Source organism: Manis javanica, chromosome 7, assembly GCF_040802235.1.
Source record: "Manis javanica isolate MJ-LG chromosome 7, MJ_LKY, whole genome shotgun sequence".
Classification (NCBI taxonomy): domain Eukaryota; kingdom Metazoa; phylum Chordata; class Mammalia; order Pholidota; family Manidae; genus Manis; species Manis javanica.
The window spans coordinates 18308690-18332007 of record NC_133162.1 but is presented as its reverse complement, the minus strand read 5'-3'; the positions used below and the strand labels follow the sequence as shown (position 1 = coordinate 18332007).

Below are 23318 nucleotides of genomic sequence, written 5' to 3'. Positions count from 1 at the left end.
AGCATCTATGGAGATGATCATGTGATTTTTTTTCTTCTTTTTGTTGATGTGATGGATGATGTTGATGGATTTTTGAATGTTGTACCATCCTTGCATCCCTGGAATGAATTCCACTTGGTCATGGTGTATGATCCTTTTGATGTATTTTTGTATTTGGTATGGTAATATTTTGTTGATTATTTTTGCATCTATGTTCATCAGGGATATTGGTCTGTAGTTTTCTTTTTTGTTGGGGTCTTTGCCTGGTTTTGGTATTAGGGTGATGTTGGCTTCATAGAATGAATTTGGGAGTATTCCCTTCTCTTCTATTTTTTGGAAAACTTTAAGGGGAATGGGTATTTATGTCTTCTTTGTATGTCTGATAAAATTCCGAGGTAAATCCATCTGGCTTTGGGGTTTTGTTCTTGGGTAGTTTTTTGATTTCTGCTTCAATTTCGTTGCTGGTAGTTGGTCTGTTTAGATTCTCTGTTTCTTTCTGGGAAGTCTTGAAAGGTTGTATTTTTCTAGGAAGTTGTCCACTTCTCCTAGGTTTTCCAGCTTGTTAACATATAGGTTTTCATAGTATTCTCTAATGATTCTTTGTATTTCTGTGGGGTTCCTAGTGATTTTTCCTCTCTTGTTTCTGATTCTGTTGATGTGTGTTGACTCTCTTTTTCTCCTAAAATGCCTGGCTGGAGGCTTATCTATTTTGTTTATTTTCTCGAAGAACCAGCTCTTGGTTTCATTGATTTTTTTCTATTCTTTTTTTCTCAATTTTATTTATTTATTCTCTGATCTTTATTATGTCCCTCCGTCTGCTGACCTTATGCCTCATTTATTCTTTTACCAATTTCGATAATTGTGACATCAGACTATTCATTTGGGATTGTTCTTCCTTCTTTAAATATTCCTGGATTGCTATATACTTTCCTCTTAAGAGTGCTTTTGCTGCATCCCACAGAAGTTGGGGTTTTGTGTTGTTGTCATTTGTTTCCCTATATTGCTGCATCTCCATTCAATTTGGTCGTTGCTCCATTGATCATTTAGGAGCATGTTGTTAAGCCTCCATGTTTTTGTGAGCCTTTTTGCTTTCTTTGTACAATTTATTTCTAGTTTTTATACCTTTGTGGTCTGAAAAGTTGGTTGGTTGGATTTCAATTTTTTTGAGTTTAATGAGGCTCTTTTTGTGGCCTAGTATGTGGTCCATTCTGGAGAATGTTCCATGTGCACTTGAGAAGAATGTGTATCCTGTTGCTTTTGGATGTAGAGTTCTTTAGATGTGTATTAGGTCCATCTGTCCTAGTGTGTTGTTCAGTGCCTCTGTGTCCTTACTTATTTTCTGTCTGGTGGATCTGTCCTTTGGAGTGAGTGGTGTGTTAAAGTCTCCTAAAATGAATGCATTGCATTCTATTTCGTCCTTTAATTCTGTTAGTATTTGTTTCACATATATTGGTGTTTCTGTATTGGGTGCATATATATTTATAATGAGTATATCCTCTTGTTGGAGTGAGCCCTTGATCATTATGTAGTGTCCTTCTCTATCTCTTGTGACTTTCTTTGTTTTGAAGTCTATGTTGTTTTATACTAGTATTGCAGCACCTGCTTTTTTCTCCCTGTTTGCATGAAATATCTTTTTCCATCCCTTGACTTTTAATCTGTGCATGTCTTTGGGTTTGAGGTGAGTCTCTTGTAAGCAGCATATGGATGGGTCTTGCTTTTTTATCCATTCTGTTACTGTGTGTTTTTTGAGTGGGGCATTCAGTCCATTTACATTTAGGTTGATTATTGAAAGATATGTACTTATTGCCATTGCAGGCTTTAGATTCATGGTTACCAAAGGTTCAAGGTTAGCTTGTTTACTACCTTACTGTCTGACTTAACTTGCTTATTGAGCTGTTATAAACACAGTCTGATGATTATTTCTTTCCCTTCTTTTTCCTCATCCTCCATTCTTCATATGTTAGGTGTTTTGTTCTGTGCTCTTTTTAGGAGTGCTCCCATCTAGAGCAGTCCCTCTAAGATACCCTGTAGAGGTGGTTTGTGGGAGGCAGATTCCCTCAACTTTTGCTTGTCTGGGAATTGTTTAATCCCTCCTTCATATTTAAATGATAATTGTGCTGGATACAGTATCCTTGGTTCAAGGCCCTTCTGTTTCATTGCATTAAATATATCATCCCATTCTCTTCTGGCCTGTAAGGTGTCTTTTGAGAAGTCTGATGATAGCCTGATGGGTTTTCCTTTGTAGGTGACCTTTTTTCTCTCTCTGGCTGCCTTTAATACTCTGTCCTTGTCCTTGATCTTTGCCATTTTAATTATTATGTGTCTTGGTGTTGTCCTCTTTGGGTCACTTCTGTTGGGATTTCTGTGTGCTTCTGTAGTCTGAGGAACTATTTCCTCTCCCAGTTTCGGGGAGTTCTCAGCAATTATTTCTTCAAAGATACTTTCTATTCCTTTTTCTCTCTGTTCTTCTTCTGGTACCCCTATAATGCAGATATTGTTTCTTTTGTATTGGTCACAGAGTTCTCTTAATATTGTTTCATTTCTGGAGTTCCTTTTATCTCTCTTTGCATCAGCTTCTATGTGTTCCTGTTCTCTGGTTTCTATTCCATCAATGGCCTCTTGCATCTTATCCATTCTGCTTATAAATCCTTCCAGAGATTGTTTCACTTTTGTAATCTTCCTCCAGATGTCATCCCTTAGCTCTTGTATATTTCTCTGCAGCTCTGTCAGCATGTTTATGATTTTTATTTTGAATTCTTTTTCAGAAGACTGGTTAGGTGTATTTCCTTCTCAGGGGTTGTGATTTTGGTCTGTATCAAATTCTCTTGCATTTTCATTTCGATAGAGATAGTTGGCTGAGCCGGCGCAAGTGATGGCTGGGAGAACGTCCCTTCTTCTTAGTTTGTGGCCTTCCTCTCCTGGGAGAACAGCGACCTCTAGCGTCTTGTCTGGGCATCTGCGCGCAGACGGGGCTTCTGATTCTTGCCTGGCTGCTATGGAGTTTAGCTCCGCGGTGGCTGTGGCTGTGGCCTGCCTCGGGCTGCTGCTCTGATATGGTGGAGCCACATCGGAGGGGAAAGGGCTGGGAGACTGTTTATCTCCGTGAGGGGCCTCTGAGCTGCCCTGCTGTCCAGGGGGTTAGGGTGCCCAGAGTTCCACGGGATGCTCAGCCACTGGGCTAAGTGTCCCGGGATGCTTCTGTCCAGTTGTGGGTTCCCTGTCCCTTTAAGACTTTCAGAAAGTACTTGCTTTTCTTTGTCCCAGGGGCGCTGGCTGCAGGGACTTGCTCACAGGTCTTACTGTCCTGTTTCCCTAGTTTCCAGCACCCCACGCATGCATTGTGTCTGTGCTCTGGTGCAGATGGCTAGGGCTGGCTATTTAGCAGTCGTGGGCTCCCTCTCCCTCCCTGCTGACTCCTCTCCTCCCGCCGGGAGCTGGGGTGAGGGGCGTTTGGGTCCCTCTGGGCCGCGGCTTGTATCTTACCCCCTTCGCAAGGCACTGGGTTCTCTCAGGTGTGGATGTAGTCTGGCTGTTGTCCTGTGTCTTCTGGTCTCTCTTTTAGGAAGAGTTGTCTTTGTTGTATATTCAAAAATATATGTGGTTTTCGGAGGAGATTTCCACTGCTCTACTCACGCCACCATCTTGGCTCCTCCTCTCCTTTCGTGCATTTTTAACTAGCTTAAAATAATTGTCTAGTCAGTCTAGTGTCTTGATGTCTTCAGAGACAGTTTCTGTCAGCTTTTCTTTCTGTAATTGGGCCATGTTTTCTGTTCCTTTGTTTTGTAATTTTTTTGTTGAAAATTACATTTGGGTATTTTAAATAATAAATGGAAATTTAAATAATATGGACATTAAAATGCTACAAAAATATCCAAATAATGGATATTTTCAGTAATGAAATGTGGAAGTTAGATTTTGCCACTACCCCAGTGTTTGTTTGTGGTTCTGCTTATTGTGGTGGTTGTAGGTTCAGTGACGTTTTTTAACTACTTCCATGTGTGGCTACTAAAGTCCTTACTTGTTTAACTTAGTGTAAGTGAATGATTGGGCAGAGATACCTTTTAAATGCCTGGAACCACTGAGTCTCCCAGTCTTTGTCATAGAACTGTATTCCTTCCACAGTTAGCCAGGCAGGTGACAGCTCTGACCTAGTTGCTGTGTCCTGCCTGTGCAGTGCCCTCCGCTCAGTGCTGAGAATGTGGTGCCTTCTCGGTCTTCCTGCACCCACACAGCCCTGGGCATGCAAGCCTTAATCTTGCCTGTGTTTCCACACTCCCTGAACTGTTGGAGCCTTTCATACTCCCTATGCTATCTCATTCTGTTTTTTCTTTTTACGCTTTTTTGATTAGTTGGTTGTCTATCCCAACTGCTATCCATTACCTCAAGCATCTGGGAAGATAAAAATATTTGCCTACTGGTGTTTTCACAAACATTCCCTTGAGGAAGAGGTCTTTTTCACTGAGCAAGATCTGAGGCAAGTGAAATACAGACAGCATTGCAAGTGGGCTCTTTCTGGGAGCCATCAGACAGGTCAATTAGTAAGAAGTTTTGGTGAATAAAGCTTTAAATGAGCTCTAGCTTTGTTCTGCTGGTGGCTGTGAGGCTGCAACAGGAATGTGGGCTCTAATTTCTCAAGGCTTTCATGGATCTGGAGAGCAGGGAATGGAACTAAAGCAATTTAAACTGTCACAGAGCTTACTCTGCTGAAATTCAGCAATTAAAAAAATACATCTGGGTCCAAGCTTTTGGTTAATTTTGAGAGTTCTGATAAAGTTTATTCCAGCGGTTTTTTAAATTCTTCACATTGACATTATGGAGGAGAGAATTTTCAGAGGTACTTACTATGGTATTTTCTCTGATGTAACATTAACAGGCCTCTGTGTTTGGTTGTGCCCTCATCCCCACCCTACTCAGACTAATACCCTTAATGTGCAACTCTTACCTTGCTTGGACTCCTAACTCTTGATGCCATACCACTTACCCTTAACCACTCTCTCTTCCATGTAGACATCTTCCTCACCCCTCTTAGACTCCACTGTTTCACACTGATCCCTCCATACCTCCACTGTGAATGCTCTTCTCACCCCAGTCAGCCTGAAACTAAATGGATCAAAGACCAGAATGTAAGTCATGAAACCGTAAAACACTTAGAAGATAACATAGGCAAAAAATTTCTGAATATAAACATGAGCAACTTCTTCCTGAACGCATCTCCTCAAGCAAGGGAAACAAAAGCAACAATGAACCCATAGGACTGCATCAAACAAAAAGCTTCTGTATGGCAAAGGACACCATCAGGCATCCTACAATATGGGAGAATATATTGGTAAATGACATATCCAACAAGGGGTTAACATCCAAAATATATAAAGAACTCACACATCTCACCATCCAAAAAGCAAATAACCCGATTAAAAAATGGGTGGAGGATATGAACAGACAGTTCTCCAAAGAAGAAATTCAGATGGCCAACAGACACATGAAAAGATGCTCCACATCACTAATCATCAGGGAAATGCAAATTAAAACCACAGTGAGATATCACCTCACACCAGTAAGGATGGCCAGCATCCAAAAGACAAAGACAACAAATGCTGGCTAGGATGCAGAGAAAGGGGAACCCTTCTACACTGCTGGTGGGAATGTAAGCTAGTCCAACCATTGTGGAAAGCAATATGGAGGTTCCTCGAAAAACTAAAAATAGAAACATCATTTGACTCAGGAATTCCACTCCTAGGAATTTACACAAATATAATTTCTCAGATTCAAAAAGACATATGCACCCCTATGTTTATTGTAGCACTATTTACAATAGTTAAGATTTGGAAGTAACCTAAGTGTCCATCAGAAGAAGAATGGATAAAGAAGAGGTGGTACATATAAACAATGGAATACTACTCAGCCATACGAAAGAAAGAAATTCTGCAATTTCCAACAACATGGATGGAGCTGGAGGATATTATGCTCAGTGAAATAAGCCAGTAGGAGAAAGACAGGTATCAAATGATTTCCCTCATTTGTGGAGTATAACAATGAAGCAAAACTGAAGGAACAAAATGGCAACAGATTCACAGACTCCAAGAAGGGACTAGCATTTACCAAAGGGGAGGGGTGGGTGAGGGTAGGTTGGTGGGGAGGAAGAGGGGGATTCAGGGGTATTATGATTGGTACACATGATAGGGGTATCGGGGAAGACAGTATATCAGAGAAGGCAAATAGTGATGCTGTGGCATCTTACTACACTGATGGGCAGTGACTGCAATGGGGCATGGGAGGACACAATAATGGGTGACTGTAGTAACCACATTGTTTTTTCATGTGAAACCTCCCTAAGAGTGTATACCAGTAAAGGTTCAAGGGTAGGTTCTTTACTATTTAACCGTCTAACTGAACTCTCTTATTAAGATATTATAGTCACAGTGTGATGATTCTGCATTTTTCTTTCTTCTTATTCTTCCTCCTCCATTCCTTATGTGTTAGGTGTTTTATTCTGTACTCTTTTGTGTTTCCTTTGACTGCTTTTGTGGATAGTTGATTTTATTTTTTGCCTTTAGTTAGTATTTGGTTGGTCTGCTTTCTTTGCTGTGATTTAATTTTCTCTGCTGACATCTATTTAGCCTTAGGAGTGCTTTCATCTACAGCAGTCCCTCTAAAATACCCTGTAGAGTGGTTAATGTGGGGCAAATTCCCTCAACTTTTGCTTGTCTGGGAATTGTTTAATCCCTCCTTCATATTTAAATGATAATCGTGCTGGATACAGTATTCTTGCTTCAAGGCCCTTTTGTTTCATTGCATTGAATATATCATGCCATTCTCTTCTGGCCTGTAAGGTTTCTGTTGAGAAGTCTGATGTTAGCCTGATGGGTTTTCCTTTGTAGGTGATCTTTTTTCTCTCTCTGACTGCCTTTTGTATTCTGTCCTTGTCTTTGATCTTTGCCATTTTAATTATTATGTGTCTTGGTGGTGTCCTCCTTGGGTCCCTTGTGTTGGGAGATCTGTGGCCTTCCATGGTCTGAGAGAGTATTTCCTTTCCCAGCTTGGGGAAGTTTTCAGCAATTATTTCTTCAAAGACACTTTCTATCCCTTTGTCCTCTCTCTTTGTTTTCTGGTACCCCTGTAATGCAAATATTGTTCCATTTGTATTGGTCACACAGTTCTCTTAATATTCTTTCCTTCCTGGAGATCCTTTTATCTCTCTCTGCCTCACTGTCTCTGTATTCCTCTTCTCTGATTTCTATTCCATTGACAGTCTCTTGCACGTCGTCCAGTCTGCTCTTAAGAACTTTTATTGATTGTTTCATTTCTGTTATCTCCCTCTGGGCCTCATCCCTTAGCTTTTGCATATTTCTCTGCAGGTCCATCAGCATGGTTATGACTTTTATTTTGAACTCTTTTTCAGTACGATTGGTTGCATCTGTCTCACCAGACCCTCTCTCTGGGGTTGTCTGAGTGATTTTTGAATGGACCAGATTTTTCTGCCTCTTCATGGTGATAGAAATTGTTGCAGGCATTTGGCGCATTTGTTAGCTGGGAGAACAAATTTCCCTCCTGCCTATTGGTTGCCTTGCCCTTTTCCTCTGTGCTGTTTACCTGCACACTAGGAGCAGTCTCTGGGATAATCTCCTGAGCGGCCATGAGTATGACTGCCCTCGGAATAGCCTAGCACACTATGGGGGTTTGTAGCTGTGCCGGATGTGTTCTCCTGTGAGAATGGCGTCCCTTTATGTGTTCCAGACCTTGCTCCAGCTTCCACTGCCTGTTCCAGCTACCCGCACTCCAGGAGCAGTCTCTGGGATAATCTCCTGAGCTGCCACGGGTGGGGCAGCCCTGGGGATAGCCTATTGCCCTGTTGGGGGTCGCAGCCATGCCAGGTGTGTTCTTTTGTGAGAACGGTGCCCCTTCATACCTTCTGGACTTTGCTCCCACTTCTGCTGCCTGTGCCAGTTACCAGCACACCGGGGGCAGTCTCTGGGATAATCCCCTGAGCTGCCATGTTCAGGACAGACCTCAGGATAGCCTAGCACACAGTGGGGGGTGGCAGACACACTGGATGGGTTCTCCAGCGAGAACGGTGCCCCTTCGTGCCTTCCGGAGCTTGCTCTGGCTTCCTCTGTCTATCCTCTTTAGCTGTGCGATGGGAGGAGACTCTTTGTGGTTGCTGTGGCTGGGGCTGTTCTCCACATGCTTCACAGCTGGGGCGGGTCAGCCAGTTTGCTTGCAGTGCTGGCCGGGGGGTGGGGAATGAATGGCAGGTTGCTTATCACTGTGAAGGCCTTTGGGGCTGCTTTACCCTCCCCGGGGGTTCAGGGGGCCTGAAGTTCCTCAAGATTCCCAGCCTGCTTGTCCGAGTGTGCTGGGGTGATTTTATCCAGCTGTTGAGCCCCTGTCCCTTTATAACTTTTAAAAAGCACCCTCTTTTCTTTTTTCCCAGAGGTGCCATCTGTGCGGACCCACTCACAGTCTCCATTTCGGATTTTTCTTCTTCGTTTCTCTAATATCCAGTACACCGTACAATGTGTGTCTGTGCTCCCAGTGCAGATTACTAGGGCTGGTTATTTAGTAGTCCTGTGCTTCCACTCCCTCTTCACTCTGATTCTTTTCCTCCTGCAAGTGAGCTGGGGTCAGGGGAGTGCTCGGGTCCCACTGGGTCATGGCTTTGTATCTTACCCTTTTCATGAGATGCTGAGTTCTTGCAGATGTAGATGTAGCCTGGCTGTTGTACTGTATCTTCTGACCTCTCATTTAGGAATAGTTGTATTTTCCAAAATATATATGGTTGGTTTTGGGAGGAGATTTCCACCACCCTACTCATGCTGCCATCTTGAGCCCTCCTCTCCAGAAGATCTATTCTTGAAAATGTTCCATGTGCACTTGAGAACAATGTGTATTCTGTTGCTTTTGGGTGGAGAGTTCTGTAGATGTCTGTCAGGTCCATCTGTTCTAATGTGTTGTTCAGTGCCTTTGTCTCCTTACTTATTTGCTGTCTGGTTGATCTGTCCTTCGGAGTGAATGGAGTGTTGAAGTCTCCTAGAGTGAATGCACTTCATTCTATTTCCTCTTTTAATTCTGCTAGTATTTGTTTCACATATGTAGGTGCTCCTGTGTTGGGTGCATAGATATTTATAATGGTTATATCGTCTTGTTGGATTGACCCCTTTATCATTAAGTAATGTCGTCCTTTGTCTCTTGTGACTTACTTTGTTTTGAAATCTATTTTGTCTGATACTAGTACTGCAACTCCTGCTTTTTTCTCCCTATTAGTTGCATGAAATATCTTTTTCCATCCCTTCACTTTTAGTCTGTGAATGTCTTTGGGTTTAAAGTGAGTCTGTTGTAGGGAGCATATAGTTGGGTCTTGTTTTTTTATCCATTCAGTGACTCTATGTCTTTTGATTGGTGCATTCAGACCATTTACATTTGGGGTGATTATCGATAGGTATGTCCTTAATTGCCATTGAAGGCTTTAGATTTGTGGTTACCAAAGGTTTAAGCTTAACTTCCTTACTATCTAAGAGTCTTACTTAACTCACTTGGTATGCTACTATAAACACAATATAAAGGTTCTTTTTTCTCCTCCTTTTTCTTCCTCCTCCATTCTTTATATTAGGTATCATATCTGTACTCTTTGTCTATTCCTGGATTGACTTTGGTGGTGGTTGATTTAATTTTGCATTTGCTTAGTAATTAGCTATTCTACTTTCTTTACTGTGGTTTTATTACCTCTGGTGACAGCTATGAAACCTTAGGAGCATTTCTGTCTATAGCTGTCCCTCCAAAATACACTGTAGAGACGGTTTGTTGGAGGTAAATTCACTCAGCTTTAAATTATTTAATCCCTCCTTCAAATTTAAAGGATAATCTTACTGAATAAAGTATTCTTGGTTCGAGTCCCTTCTGCTTAATTGCTTTAAATATATCATACCACTCCCTTCTGGACTGTAAGGTTTCTGCTGATAAGTCTGATGATAGCCTGATGGGCTTTCCTTTGTATGTGATCTTTTTTCTCTCTCTGGCTGCTTTTAATAGTCTGTCCTTATCCTTGATCTTTGACGTTTTAATTATTATATGTCTTGGTGTTGTCTTCTTTGTGGCCCTTGTGTTGGGAGATATGTGTATCTTCATGGCCTGAGAGACTATCTCCTTCCCAGATTGGTGAAGTTTTCAGCAATTACTTCCTCGAAGACACTTTTTATCCCTTTTTCTCTCTCTTCTTTTTCCTATAATATGAATATTGTTACTTTTGGATCGGTCACACAGTTCTCTCAATATTGTTTCATTCTTAGATCTCCTTTTTTCTCTCTGTGCCTCGGTTTCTTTGTATTCCTCTGCTCTAATTTCTGTTTCATTTATCATCTCCTCCACCATATCTAATATTCTTTTATAACCTTCCATTGTATATTTCATTTCTGATACTGTGTTCGGTAATGATTAGATCTCCAACCAGAATTCATTCCTGAGTTCTTGAATATTTTTTTATACCTCCATGAGCATGTTTATGATTTTTATTTTGAAATCTATTTCAGGAAGATTCATGAGGTCAGTTTCATTTGACTCTTTCTCTGGTGTATTTATAATTTTGCTTTGAATCATGTTCCTTTTATGTTTCATATTTGTATGTGGCGCCCTTTAGTGCCCAGAAGCTCTACTCTCTGGAGCTGCTCAGCCCCTGGAGCAATGTCAGGGTTGCAGGGGAGCAATGTTTGTGCTTGGGGGAGGAAAGAGCTGTTTCATGCTTTCCAGCTCCTATGTCTGTCTCCACTGCCAGTACCAGTGGGCTCAGTACACAGGTATAAGCCTCTGTGCTTTGCGTTTGTAGCTGCTATAGGTGGGGCTTCCCTCTGGCTGGCCTGATGCCAGGGCATGGTTTGCCATTTTGCGAGCCAGGTGCGAGCTGTCCGAGAGGAAGGTACAGCAGGCTGTGTATCACGGAGGGGGCCGTAGGTCTGCGTAGGCTGCCAGGGGCTGGAGCGCCTGAAGATTGTGAAAGTTGCCAAACTGCTGGGCAGAATGCACCTGGACAATTTTGTCTACCTGTCCTTTCTCCTGAGCAGTCAGCTCTGTGCAATCCTTGCCACTTTAGCAGCCCTCTCGCTGTTAAGAAGTCTCTGAGACTGCCTACCTTTCTTTGTCCTAGAGCAGCTGGATATTGATATGTTTTCCACAAGTGGCTAGAATCTCAATCTCTTCAGGTATTCTGCCTGTGTCAGCTTTCCAACCCCCCTAATCCTCGAGAGCACCATGTAAAGTATGTTTGTGCTCCCAGAGCAGATCTCCAGAGCTAGGTGTTCAGCAGCCCCAGGCCTACATCCCTCCCCTCTCTGTTTATCTTCCTCCCACCTGTGAGCTGGGGTAGGGGAAGGGCTTGGGTCCCGCCGGCCACAGCTTTGGTACGTTCCCTGTTGTATGATGTTTTTTCTTTTCTCCAGGTGTAGCCAGGCTGGCACAGCGCTCTTTCCTGTTGCTTTTTCATGATTGGTTTTAATAATTATATTTTCTTATTATATACAGTTTTAGGAGGAAGCCTCTGTCTCACCTCTCATGCCACCATCTTTAATCTCCTTTTTCTAGAGTATGTTTAAATGAAGATTTAACATATAAACTGTAAGACTTCTTTCCTTACAGACTAAAAATTTTTCTTATTTTTGAAAAATTACTTTTAATATTGTATAATGAATTTTTAAATCTTGAGGTTCCCTTGATGTGTTTGGGTTTAGATTATCTAGTTTTATAACCTTATATTAACATTCTTTTGATGTCTTTCATGTTTATGAGAAAAAGAAGAAAAGATTTGGCTCTAGGAAAACTGTTACTTTAAGAACAAAGTATTCTTTTTAATGTGTGCATGTTATCAGTGAAATATAAGTAACTTCCTTTAGTCAGAAAGTTAGATGTAATTGTAGTCTCTCTTTAATTGAAAGAAAAAGTTTTAGTTGATCTGCAAATTAGACATCTGGGCAACCTTTTCATGTGAGCATGGAGCTTTGTTCAGAGTTTGAAATAAACAATGGGTCCTTCTTCATCCATCTGTTCTTTAAATATTTATCTTCTCCAAAGTACCAGTATCTTCTCATTCTATATGCCATTTGTTAATTCTCTCCTCTCCAACCTTCAGGTACCACTATGCTGTTAACACCAAAGCCAATCCTTATTTCTAGCTCAGACCTTTGTTTTATTTCAAATCCTATTTACAGGTACAGACTAGATACCTGGATGTTTTCACTGTAAATTCAGTGTAAGCTTGTCCAAGATTTCACTAATTTTTATTCTTTCTGGTTCCCTAACTGAATAATCATGCTTCATGTGTCTGGTTGTTTAATTCAGCAGTTCAGCATTACTCAGGATCTGTCCTTCTCCTTTTCTCATTCATCACTAGCTGCCTTGATTCTCTCTTAAAATGTCTCTTGAATTATTCTCATGCTCTCCATGTACCTCTCTGTTTTTAGTGTAAAACAGTGGTGCTCAAGTGCCTCAGGCCTAATTTCCCATCTATGTAGCAAATTATTTTGTAACATCCTCTTTAGTATTCTGAAATTATAGTATTCTACTTAATTTTATAGGATCATACAATATGTTAATTAAAAGGAGAAATGTACATTTTGCATGTCAATATGTAAATGTTTACACACAATGATATCTGTAAAACTGAATGTTACACATTTTCTATATTAAAGTGAAAATGTTCAGGGGTAGTACTAAGCAATATTGAAGAATAAAAGCTTGTACATGTATCTTAAAACTACAAATATAAACTTTCCATAGGTGTGTTGTATTGGTGTCTCAAATACCAAGATCATTTTGGGTGTCTGATTGTCAGAAATAATGAATAATTCTTAAAGTTCTAAGCTAAACAAAGTAACCTCTGTCTATAATGTAGACATTGTTTTTGCTTACTGAAAAGTGTAAAAAAATTGGAGTTTATTTGTACAATGGAGTTAGTTTCTAGGTGCTCAAAATTATAAATAGGTATTTCACCTAGTTATATATCTGATGGACATTTGAAGGATATGCTGTGTGCATGGATAGTTCCTCCTCTCTCCAGACCCTGCCTATTAAATGCCAGTAGTAGTTCCACGAACACTGAGACAACCTAAAGTGAACCTACAAATTCCGAAATACTCTTACTAAAAGTAGTTGGAATTTGCCTTTATCATGTTTGGCATGACTTCACTGTGTAATTTCCAAATTTGACCTGCATTGGAATCACCTGGAAAACTTTTAAAACAAGCAGATTACTGTTTCCTACCACAGACACTTGTTTTGTTAACAGTCTTTGGGTTAGGTCTTAGTATTTCTAAGTTCCCCAAATGATTCTTGAAGAGCATGTTTGGCACTGATTGAGTATTTGAGAATCAATCACTAGGTTCTTGTAGTAGCCTTCTAATTAGTTTTTATGCCTGTCTTCTGAACCCCTAACCTTTTAAAACATTTCTGAACAGTGTCAGTTAAATTTTAAAAGATGTGCCTTATGATCATGCCCTCTTCTTCAGGAATCATTTAGTGACTTTTCTTTCTTCATTTTGGCAAGTCCCTGAAAATACCCCCTGGAACATTAGTATTTCAAGAGTACGCTGAAAATAACGGTATTGCAGAATAAAGTTCTAATTACTAAATTTGAATACTCAGCCTTTCAACATTTGACTATCTACATTTTCCACCTTACCTTGGGGCCTCAACTCTAAGCTATAAAAAGCTGCTGTTGGTTCCTGGTCTGGGCAGTTTCTCATTCAATTTCTTGTGCACAGAATGTCTGCCCATCCTCACAGGATGAATTTGTGAACCCTCTTCAATTTTCAAGATTCAGTCCTGTCATTATCACAGTTCCCTTTACCCCATCCCTATCTTCTCATATTGTTGTTCCCACAGTTTTTATAATTTGTTTGTTTCCCTCTCTTTGTAAGGTAATTAAAGGGAAAGATTTCATCTTTTGTTTGGTGTGTTTTTTTAGCCCCAAACTCAAGTACCAGACTCATGGTTGTTTACTGCATGCTTGGAAGGTTGATGGGCTTGTACTAGATAATCTCAACAGTTTTTTCTGGTTTTGATGATTATATAAATATGATTGATAATTTCTTTTACCAAGAGAAAGTACTTTTAAATTTTGATTTATACATTATATACCTTTTAATATGAAACAAAACATGACTGTTTTCCATCATAGTGTCTCTGAAGGTGAACTATATTGACAGAACATTAAGATATATAATATTAGTATATTGGACCACATGAATCATATTCACATGGCAGGTTGAAGATGAGTTCGTACACAGTACATTGAGAAAAACTAGTCAGTTATATTTCCTAGGTCTATTTTGACAAGGTGAGAGTTTATTCTCATTAATAGTGTATCAGACTATTTTCCAAATTGGGAGATCTATTTTACAATTCTACCTGCAATGAGTTACGGTTCCAGTTTCTCAACATCCTTCTAATAATTGCTGTTATCAGGGTACTATATTCTTTTGATTTTGCTTCCTACTTCTCCAGCCTATGCTTTGTCCTCAGAAAGAACCTTTTCTTATCTCATCTGTAAATTTTGTGTTGCCTGGGGCTCAGGTCTTTGTTACAGATGTCCTGAGCCCAGTCCTGAGTTCTCTTCCCCTCTTTTATATTGTTTATGCTGATTGTGGTGTTAACAAATTGTCAATATGCTGATAGCTCTCAAATTTGTTTCTACCTCAAACCTCTTAGGATCCAGGATCCTCCTCCTCAACTTCCCTATCCACATAAAATATGTCACTAAGTTTGTCAAATTTCCCATATTTCTTGAATGTGCCCACTTTCCATCTATTCTATAATATTTTAAAAGATACCAACTCTCACCTAGTTGCTGCAGTAGTCATCTATTTGGTCTGCTCCTACTATTTCCTTTAGCAATCCATTCTCTGCACAGTAATGTGAGAGATCCGTTTTAAAACAGATCATGTTAACTCTTCTAAAACCATTGTATGGTTAGAAGAAAGTCTCAGCTCATGAATCCAGAATCCTGCATATAGTCTTGCCCTTTCCTTAACTACAGTCTGATCTCATATCATTCTCCCTTTTACACTATCCTGAAACGTTAGCCTCTGTTTAGTTTCTCTGTCTCACCATGTGTTTGCATATCTCAGTGCATACATTATATGGAATACTTTTTTTAACCTGACTGTAAGCACTCTGAGGGCACAAACCATGTCTGTTTTCTTTATTTAGGACTTAACATGATGCCTAGCACATGTAAGAGTTCAGTAAATATTTGTTAAATGCACAAATGACATAATTATTTCTTTTCCTTAGTCTTTGAACTTCCATTTAGTAACTGCTTATGTATGTATGTCTTGTTCATACATAAACCATTTATAAAAATGCTTAAATAAGTTTTTTGTGCATTGCTTTTTTAATATATTGTCAGAATCATGATACAGTATAGTCCCTAAATCCCCTCCTCCTGTGCTCAAAATAGTTAAACCTCATTTACCTTTTATTTTTCTACAGTAAAGTTCATCTTTGATTCTATGATATCTGTCAGATATGTCACTAATATTTAAATTTTAATGGAATGAATTACAAAAAAATGAAATGATTTATTTTCAAGGAAAGAAACTTGCAGCTATCCTTTTAATTTGACCCTCAAATCCAAGAGCAGTGGTGCAACATCAGCACAACACTACCTACTGGATATTGGCAGGTTATATCTTCAGGATGATGGTAGCATATATGCTAACATTTCAGATATTTTCCTGCATTCCATTCCCACTTAAATTGTTTTTTTGTTTGTTTTTAACTGAAAGCCCAGTTTATGGTAGATTTGGTGAGTATTTTGATCTCTAGTAGCCCAGCTTTGAATGAATTCAAATTATCTTTTTACCCTATCTGGAAGATAGAGGAATGTATGTCTAGTATATTCTTGATTTACTCATCATTTTTTGAACGATCATTTATTATTAAACTATTATTAACTATTTATTAAGTATATTTTAATGTATGAATGCTTGAAAAAAAACTTTTCTTTCCTTGTAATATTTATGAAATATGTACCTTCCCAATGGAATGGTATCCGTGAACACATAGATTTTTTTATCTGATATTGAACAAGATTGAAAGAAATCTTTTCCCAGCAAATTTGAATTTCTCATTTACTTATTTAAAATTTTTTTCAAAAATGTGAATTTTAAACTTTACTAATTAAAATTAATGTTTCTTTATAATCTACATATTGTAGATTTATATTGTCCACTATTTTTAAATTTTTCTTTTGAAATAAATTTAAATTCACATAATATATAAAAATAATACAAGAGTTCCCTTGCTTGTATCTTTTGCTTATTTCCAGCAGTCATAACATCTTTCATAACTGTAGTGCAGTTTTCAAAATCAGGAAATTGACATTGGTACAATACTATTAATTAAACTATATAGCCCTTGTTTGAGTTTTTACCAGTTTTGTTGTACATTCTTTTTGGGGAGGGTGGGGATTGACAGTCCTAGGCAATTATATCACATGCATAGATTATACCACCACCACAATCAAAGTACAGAACTATTTTATCACTTCAGAGAAGCTCCCGTATGCTACCCCTTTATAGCCATACTCTCAGCCAAACCATAAGCCATTTGTTTATGATTTGTTTTCCATTACTGTAATTTTGTCATATAAGAATATATGAACAGAATCATACAGTATGTAACCTTTTGATATTGATTTATTCACTTAGCATAATGCCCTTGAGTTCTATCCAAGTTTCTGTGTGCAAGGATAGTTTTCCCTTTTTATTGTTGAGTAGTATTCCAGTGTATGGATGTACCAAAGTTTATCAGTTCACCCAATAAAAGACATTTGGGTTGTTTCTGGTTTTGAATTATTACAGATAAAGTGGCTGTGAACATTTGTATACATATTTTTGTACATACGTTTTAATTTCACAGGATATATATATCTAAGGGTGCAGTTGCTGGGCTGCTTGTTAAGTGTATGCTTTACTATAAGACACTGTCAAATTCCAGGTCGGTGTGCTATTTTACATTCTCCACAGCAGTGAATGAATGATCCAGTTTTTCTACATTTCACCAGCACTTGGTATCATCTGTATTTTATATTTTAGCTTTTCTAATAGGTGAATGGCCAGTGATGTTGAACATCTTTGCTTTCCATTTGTGTCTTTGATGGTGTCTCCAGCTCTTTTGCCCATTTTCTAATTGGATTGATTGTTTTCTTACTGCTTAAAGGTGTTCTTTATATATTCTGAGTATATTTTCTTTCAAACTGTAGCTTGTCTTTTCTTCCTCCTGAGTAATTCACAATGCAGAAATTTTACTTTTGATGAAGTCCAGTTTATCAATTTATTTTCCCTTTAAGCATTGTACTTTTGGAAAGGAAATTGTAGCTACTTTAGAAACAGCTAAAAGGTAATATGAGTATATTTCAAGAGCAAGGAAAATTTTGTTTGTCTTTACTTCTTACATCCAATTTGAGTAAAAGATACAGTTCCTGAAAGGAACTTAAAATCTGAAGCAGTGACTGGGGACAGTGGTTGAAAAACTGGCCTGAAGACCAAATCCAGTTTGAGGCCTGTTTGATAAAGTTTTATTGAAACACAGCTACTCCTATTCATTTATGTATTGTCTATAGTTATTTTCATGCAAAAGTGACAATACCTGCAACAGACCATCTGGCTCATAAAGCCTAAAATACTTAAGATGTGGCTCTCATAGGAAGTTTGCTGAACCCTGACCCAGAAGGTATTGCAGGCCTAAATTATTGCAGTCAACATTCTCATACAATTACGATTTGGATACTTTCTCTGAAATATAGCATGGTATAGTAGAAAGAGCATACATGGGCTTAGAGTCAGACAGACCTGGTTTTGAATTTTTCCTCAATTAGTGCCTACATTTTTCCCATCTGATAGAGGAGGTCTTCTACTTAGGAATTTCTTGAAGTTAAGAGTTTTCATAACTGGGAACATACTAGAGAAAAACTGCATTGACTCAGACCTCTACAAACATGTGGCATTGGTAGTTTATTGTGTTGTCATTTTTGGACTAATGGTAAAATGGACTTGAGACCTAACTTGGTTATAAGCCAAGGCACTTGTTTAATATCTTCTTTAATGTGGTTTTGAGAATATGAAATAAGGTAAAAAGCCCTTATCAAGTACTCCACATACATTGTTTATTAGGTGGTAGAGAATAGAGTAGCATTCTGGAGTAGTAAAGATCCCAGTATAAAAACACCATTGCCAGCCTCAACTTAATAATTGATGCAGTTTTTTAATGCTTTTTCACTAGATTTTAATCATTTTGAGAAGGGGTAGTGACATATTGTATTACATAACTGGGTGCAAGATTCAAATAATGTTCAAATGTTAAAAGTGGTTTAAAAAGATCTATTGAATGGTTTATTTCTAAAAAACATGAAAGATTCCTCTTAGTGTTTTCCTCATAAAAGTAAATTGAGCAATGTCACCTATTTCAGATCTGGATGAGACCCAGAACTTTGGGCTGTCAAGTTATTTGTTAGTTCCCCTAGACAGAATATATTTTTATGGGATGTGGAAATTTTTTAGGTAATACATTGTCAAGCCTGGATAGTTAATTCCTTCCAGTAAAGCCTAGTGATAATGTCAAGGTCCAAATTCTATTCTCTTTGAGTAGTTATATTTTTATGAAGTGTGACTGAACTATGTATCAGTAAATCTCATTAGGTACATGAGCTGTAGATGAGTATGTGGGTCAGTTAGTTCAAATCCATCACCATTGCATCAAAGCTCACTTGAACTATAGTATCCACTTCAAATACAGTGGATGGTATTTATAATTATGGAAGTCCCCCCAGATTTCAGTGGAACTTTAAATTGTTAGTAAGTTGTTTTGTCATTAATATAGTTTCTTTCCTGACCCACTCCTTTACCCTCAATTTTCATTATTTTAGAATAATATTTAAGAAATACAGTATTACATATACTACTGTTCAGATTTATATTTGTTCAGATCACATGTTTCAAACTTGATAAGTGTTTGCTGAGACATTTGTTACTAAAACAAACATTAGAAGAAATGTTTCCTAGATCCTTCTCCCTAAAGATTCTGATTCAGTGGTGTAGGATAGTCTGGGAATTTGTTTTTTTTTTTTTTAAACAAATACCCCAGGTTTACTTTATTTTTTTATAATTAGGGAAGGTTGGGAAACACTGAAATAGGATATCAATGATTACATCTTTAAAAATGAGTTTGTGTGTTGAAGAAAGTATTTTTAACCCTCCCAAAAAGGCTTTAAAATCTAATTTTTAGTAAGCAGAAACCTTAAATTCCAAAGTATACTTTTTAAGAGGAAAGACTTGTTCTCTAATACTTAACATCTATGTTTTATATACCTTATACCTCTCACTTGATCCTTATATAGAAGTTATCCTTTTAAATTCAATACATGCATATCTTGCTAAATAGAAATTGTATTTTCAGAAACTTGGTGTAATGACATTTCTTATGTACAAATTGATAAGCAATGCCTGTATTCTGTCTGCTGTATCTTCTATTATTCATTGTTGTATGATTTTAATAAATGTGCTTTCATTTTGGTTCTCCAGCATTATTTTGTGAATCAATATATCAAGTTTTTCCTAGATTCTTTCCATTGCAGCTCAGTTAGTTTATCTTTCTGAAGGGGTGGTGAGTATGGGGGAGAGAAAGCTTTTCTGATGTGCTTGCAAATAATAGCTTGTTTATTTAATAATTTTATATGACATTAGAGTTCAAACTGTCTAGGTGTGGAATTTATGACCATCAATCTTCTACCCATCTGTTATTCCTGTACTTCTGACCCTTTGCTTGAGCAGAGTCCCACTTATTTCACTTTTCTTTGGCAAATTAAGCTTATTCCCTGCTTTAGGCCTAATTTACCCTTTCATTATATCCCCCTGGAATGATTTGCCACCTGTGCTTTACATGTTTGAACGTTTGTATGCAACCTTTCTCAACCATTCTCACCCATGCCAGTTTTCTCAAAAGTGCTGTATAGTACATACCACTCTTCTGAGGATTTAATAATACCTTATCAGTTACTTGTTTGTAAGTATTTTGGCTAATTAAACTGGAACCTTATATAAGGTAGGGTTTATATCTTCTGTATAGAAAATCTTAGTGCAATCCTGTGCACTTTGACTATGAAATGCTTTTGGTGGTTTGATAAAATTTCAGTAACTTTTTTTTAAAATCTTTTAAGCTAATCAGGGAAGATTGTCATTTTATCTTTAATCTTTACACCCTAGAACCAAATAAAGAGAATTACTTATTAATAATAGAGTCACAGAATAAAAATTATATTTTAAGATTTGAAATGCTTAGGGAGACTGACTCCTTCACAGATGTTCTACTCATCTTTTCGGCCTTTGTGGATCCTTTTGGTCAGTCATTTTACTACTTCACTACTTTATCTACTTTAAAAAACCCTTGAGTCCTACACTAGTATAGTTTCTAGAACATAGACATCATTGGAGATTGCTCTTTGTTACTGTTTCTCAAAAGTGGTTCCCAGATCTTCCTGCATCAAAATCGCTTAGAATGCTTTTTAAAATGCAGATTCTTAATGCCCTTTTTCCTGAAATATTTCCTGTTTCTCCATACACTTTTCACTTTGCTCATTTTGTCCTTTTGCCAGACTGCTCTCCATTTTATCATCATTATCTTTGAAATCCTTCCTGTTACCAAAAACTAACTGATGATTAGTTGCAGGTAAAACAGTCTTAGTGTAGAGGTTAGGAATGTAGGTTATGGATACACACTACCTACATTGGAATTTAAACTCTGTCACCTTTCCAAGATCATAGAGCTAGTTACTTACAAATATTCTGTGCTGCAGTTTCCCTAGGTATAAAACAGGGGTAACAGTCGATCTCATAGCATTGTTAAATATTAAATGACTTAATATTTGTAAATTCCTTACACTAGTGCTTGTACATAGGAAGCACCCTAGCTTCCTTTATGTATATAGGAAAGCACATTAGCTGCTTTTATGATTTCTCTTGCTTTTCAGCTCAACAAACTTTTTGCACTACAGTAATTTGTATACCTATCTTACCTCTTTCTGTTAATGTAAATTCCTAGAAAGGGCCTGCCTTAATAATTTTTTTAGTTTCTCAGTAGGTGTTCGATAAATATTTGCTATAGCAAATCATAGGAAAATAGCAAAATTGTCAGTGAGATTGTTTTTTAGAGCCTGTTTATACTTACTATAAATTATAAACTAATACTCTTTCTGTATTATGTTTCAGGAATTCTAATGAGTCATTGACCAGCACCATTTTACCAGTTGGAATGAGATATCAGAAATGGGCATTGTGCTTTTAGATCCAACATGTAACAGATGGCTGTTACTCCATGGTGATTACTTCTTCAAGCCAACACCTTTTTTGTTTGTGTAGGATCTTTGTCTCTTCGTTTTTGAATTCCCGTTGCTATTGTTGGCAAATAAAAGGAGTTCATGTAGTTTTTGCCCAAGCCTGAGTCACCATGAGTAGTAGTTTAGGAAAAGAAAAAGACTCTAAAGAGAAAGATCCCAAAGTACCATCAGCCAAGGAAAGAGAAAAGGAGGCAAAAGCCTCTGGAGGTTTTGGGAAAGAGAGCAAAGAGAAAGAACCTAAGACCAAAGGGAAAGATGCCAAAGATGGAAAGAAGGACTCCAGTGCTGCCCAGCCAGGGGTGGCTTTTTCAGTTGACAATACGATCAAACGGCCAAATCCAGCACCTGGGACTAGAAAAAAGTCTAGCAACGCAGAAGTGATTAAAGAGCTCAACAAATGCCGGGAAGAGAATTCAATGCGTTTGGACTTATCCAAGAGGTCTATACACATATTGCCATCATCAATCAAAGAGTTGACTCAATTAACAGAACTTTATTTATATAGCAACAAATTGCAGTCCCTCCCAGCAGAAGTGGGCTGTCTAGTAAATCTCATCACACTGGCTCTAAGTGAAAATTCACTTACCAGTTTGCCTGACTCTCTCGATAACTTGAAGAAGCTGCGGATGCTTGATTTACGGCATAATAAACTGAGAGAAATTCCTTCAGTGGTATATAGGGTAGATTCTCTTACCACTCTTTACCTTCGCTTTAATCGTATAACTACTGTGGAAAAAGACATCAAAAACCTGTCAAAACTCAGCATGCTAAGTATCCGAGAGAACAAAATCAAACAACTACCTGCTGAAATTGGTAAGAGGCCTTGGGTTACTATTATTATTTGTAGTATTTGTTATGCTAAATAATTTTGTTGAGTGCTTCCTAACCGTATGTATGGCTATTATCTGACACTTGCCTAAAAACAGCTGGTTTCTAAATCCCATCTTCTTTATGCTTTAATTACTCAGTTTAGCAATATTAAATAGTACTTGGTTTGAGATTATTTTATAAACTTAAGAAAGTTAGGATATAGATGTAATGGGGGCCTTTTTTCCTACAAACCTAATCTACTTCCCTTTCTATTGGAGAAAAAGTAGATTTGAAGCAGAAAAAGATTGCCTAATTTTTAAGTTGTTACCACTGCCTTTTTAAGTATTTACATATATAATTATATACTTTAAGACTACATTTTCCCATTCTCTGAATTTCCATTCTTTACCTGAAAAATGTTTGTTTAAATTCACATCACTTTTCTACCTAACTTACTACAAAAAATTGGCATACCAGAGCCTTTTGAAAAGGCAGTTTCCTAAGAAAATTGAAGGAATTTTTTTCTTTTGAAAGTACTCACGTGTTCATTAAAAGCAATCCAAGAATGCAAAGCCACCTGTAAGTAAATGCAACACTGTTAACATTTTGGTAGACTTCATTTCAGTCTTTGTATATAAAGCTAAATTGTACTGAAACAAGGAAATCTTTTTAAAAGAATGGTAATAGGGTAAAAAATAGGAAATATATATACACCAACAAGTCAGTAGACAGAAATCAGTTATTTTGGTTTTTTTAATTATGGAAAAAAATTCCAGAAATATTTGGAATATAGTAAACCATTGACTTAGCCATTTTGAGAAATTGACAAAGGTATTATTGTCTTTGTGGGCCCTTTAAGATTTTTAAAAATTGACATAAAAATTGGTTATGCAACTTTTTAAAAGAAAGTTTTCTTTTTGTACAAAAGGGAAATTTATTCTTAATAAAGCAGGTGAGTTAAGTATATTGTTGCCTTGAGCATTGGTCCTATAGTGGGTGATAAAGGAAAGTTTCTGTTTTTAGGCTCTGCAGCTTTGTAGAGAATATATTCCATGGGTATTTAAAAATGTTTATTTAGTTTTGGAAAAGATGCACTTTAAATTTTAGGTATAGCGTTCTACTACATTTAACTAACCAGACATTTAAAATCATAATT

At 37.6% G+C, this 23318-nt stretch overlaps 1 protein-coding gene across 2 annotated transcripts in view; it reads left to right on the top strand.

The window, feature by feature from the left end:
- The window catches only part of SHOC2 (SHOC2 leucine rich repeat scaffold protein), a 123272-nt gene that overhangs the window by 40510 nt on the left and 59444 nt on the right, over positions 1-23318 (top strand). For both annotated transcript variants that reach the window (XM_037001274.2, XM_037001275.2), the window contains exon 2: positions 21225-22165. In XM_037001274.2, coding sequence (XP_036857169.1) covers positions 21463-22165 — 703 coding nt within the window. In that variant the 5' untranslated portion in view covers positions 21225-21462. The remainder of the gene's footprint in view (positions 1-21224; positions 22166-23318) is intronic.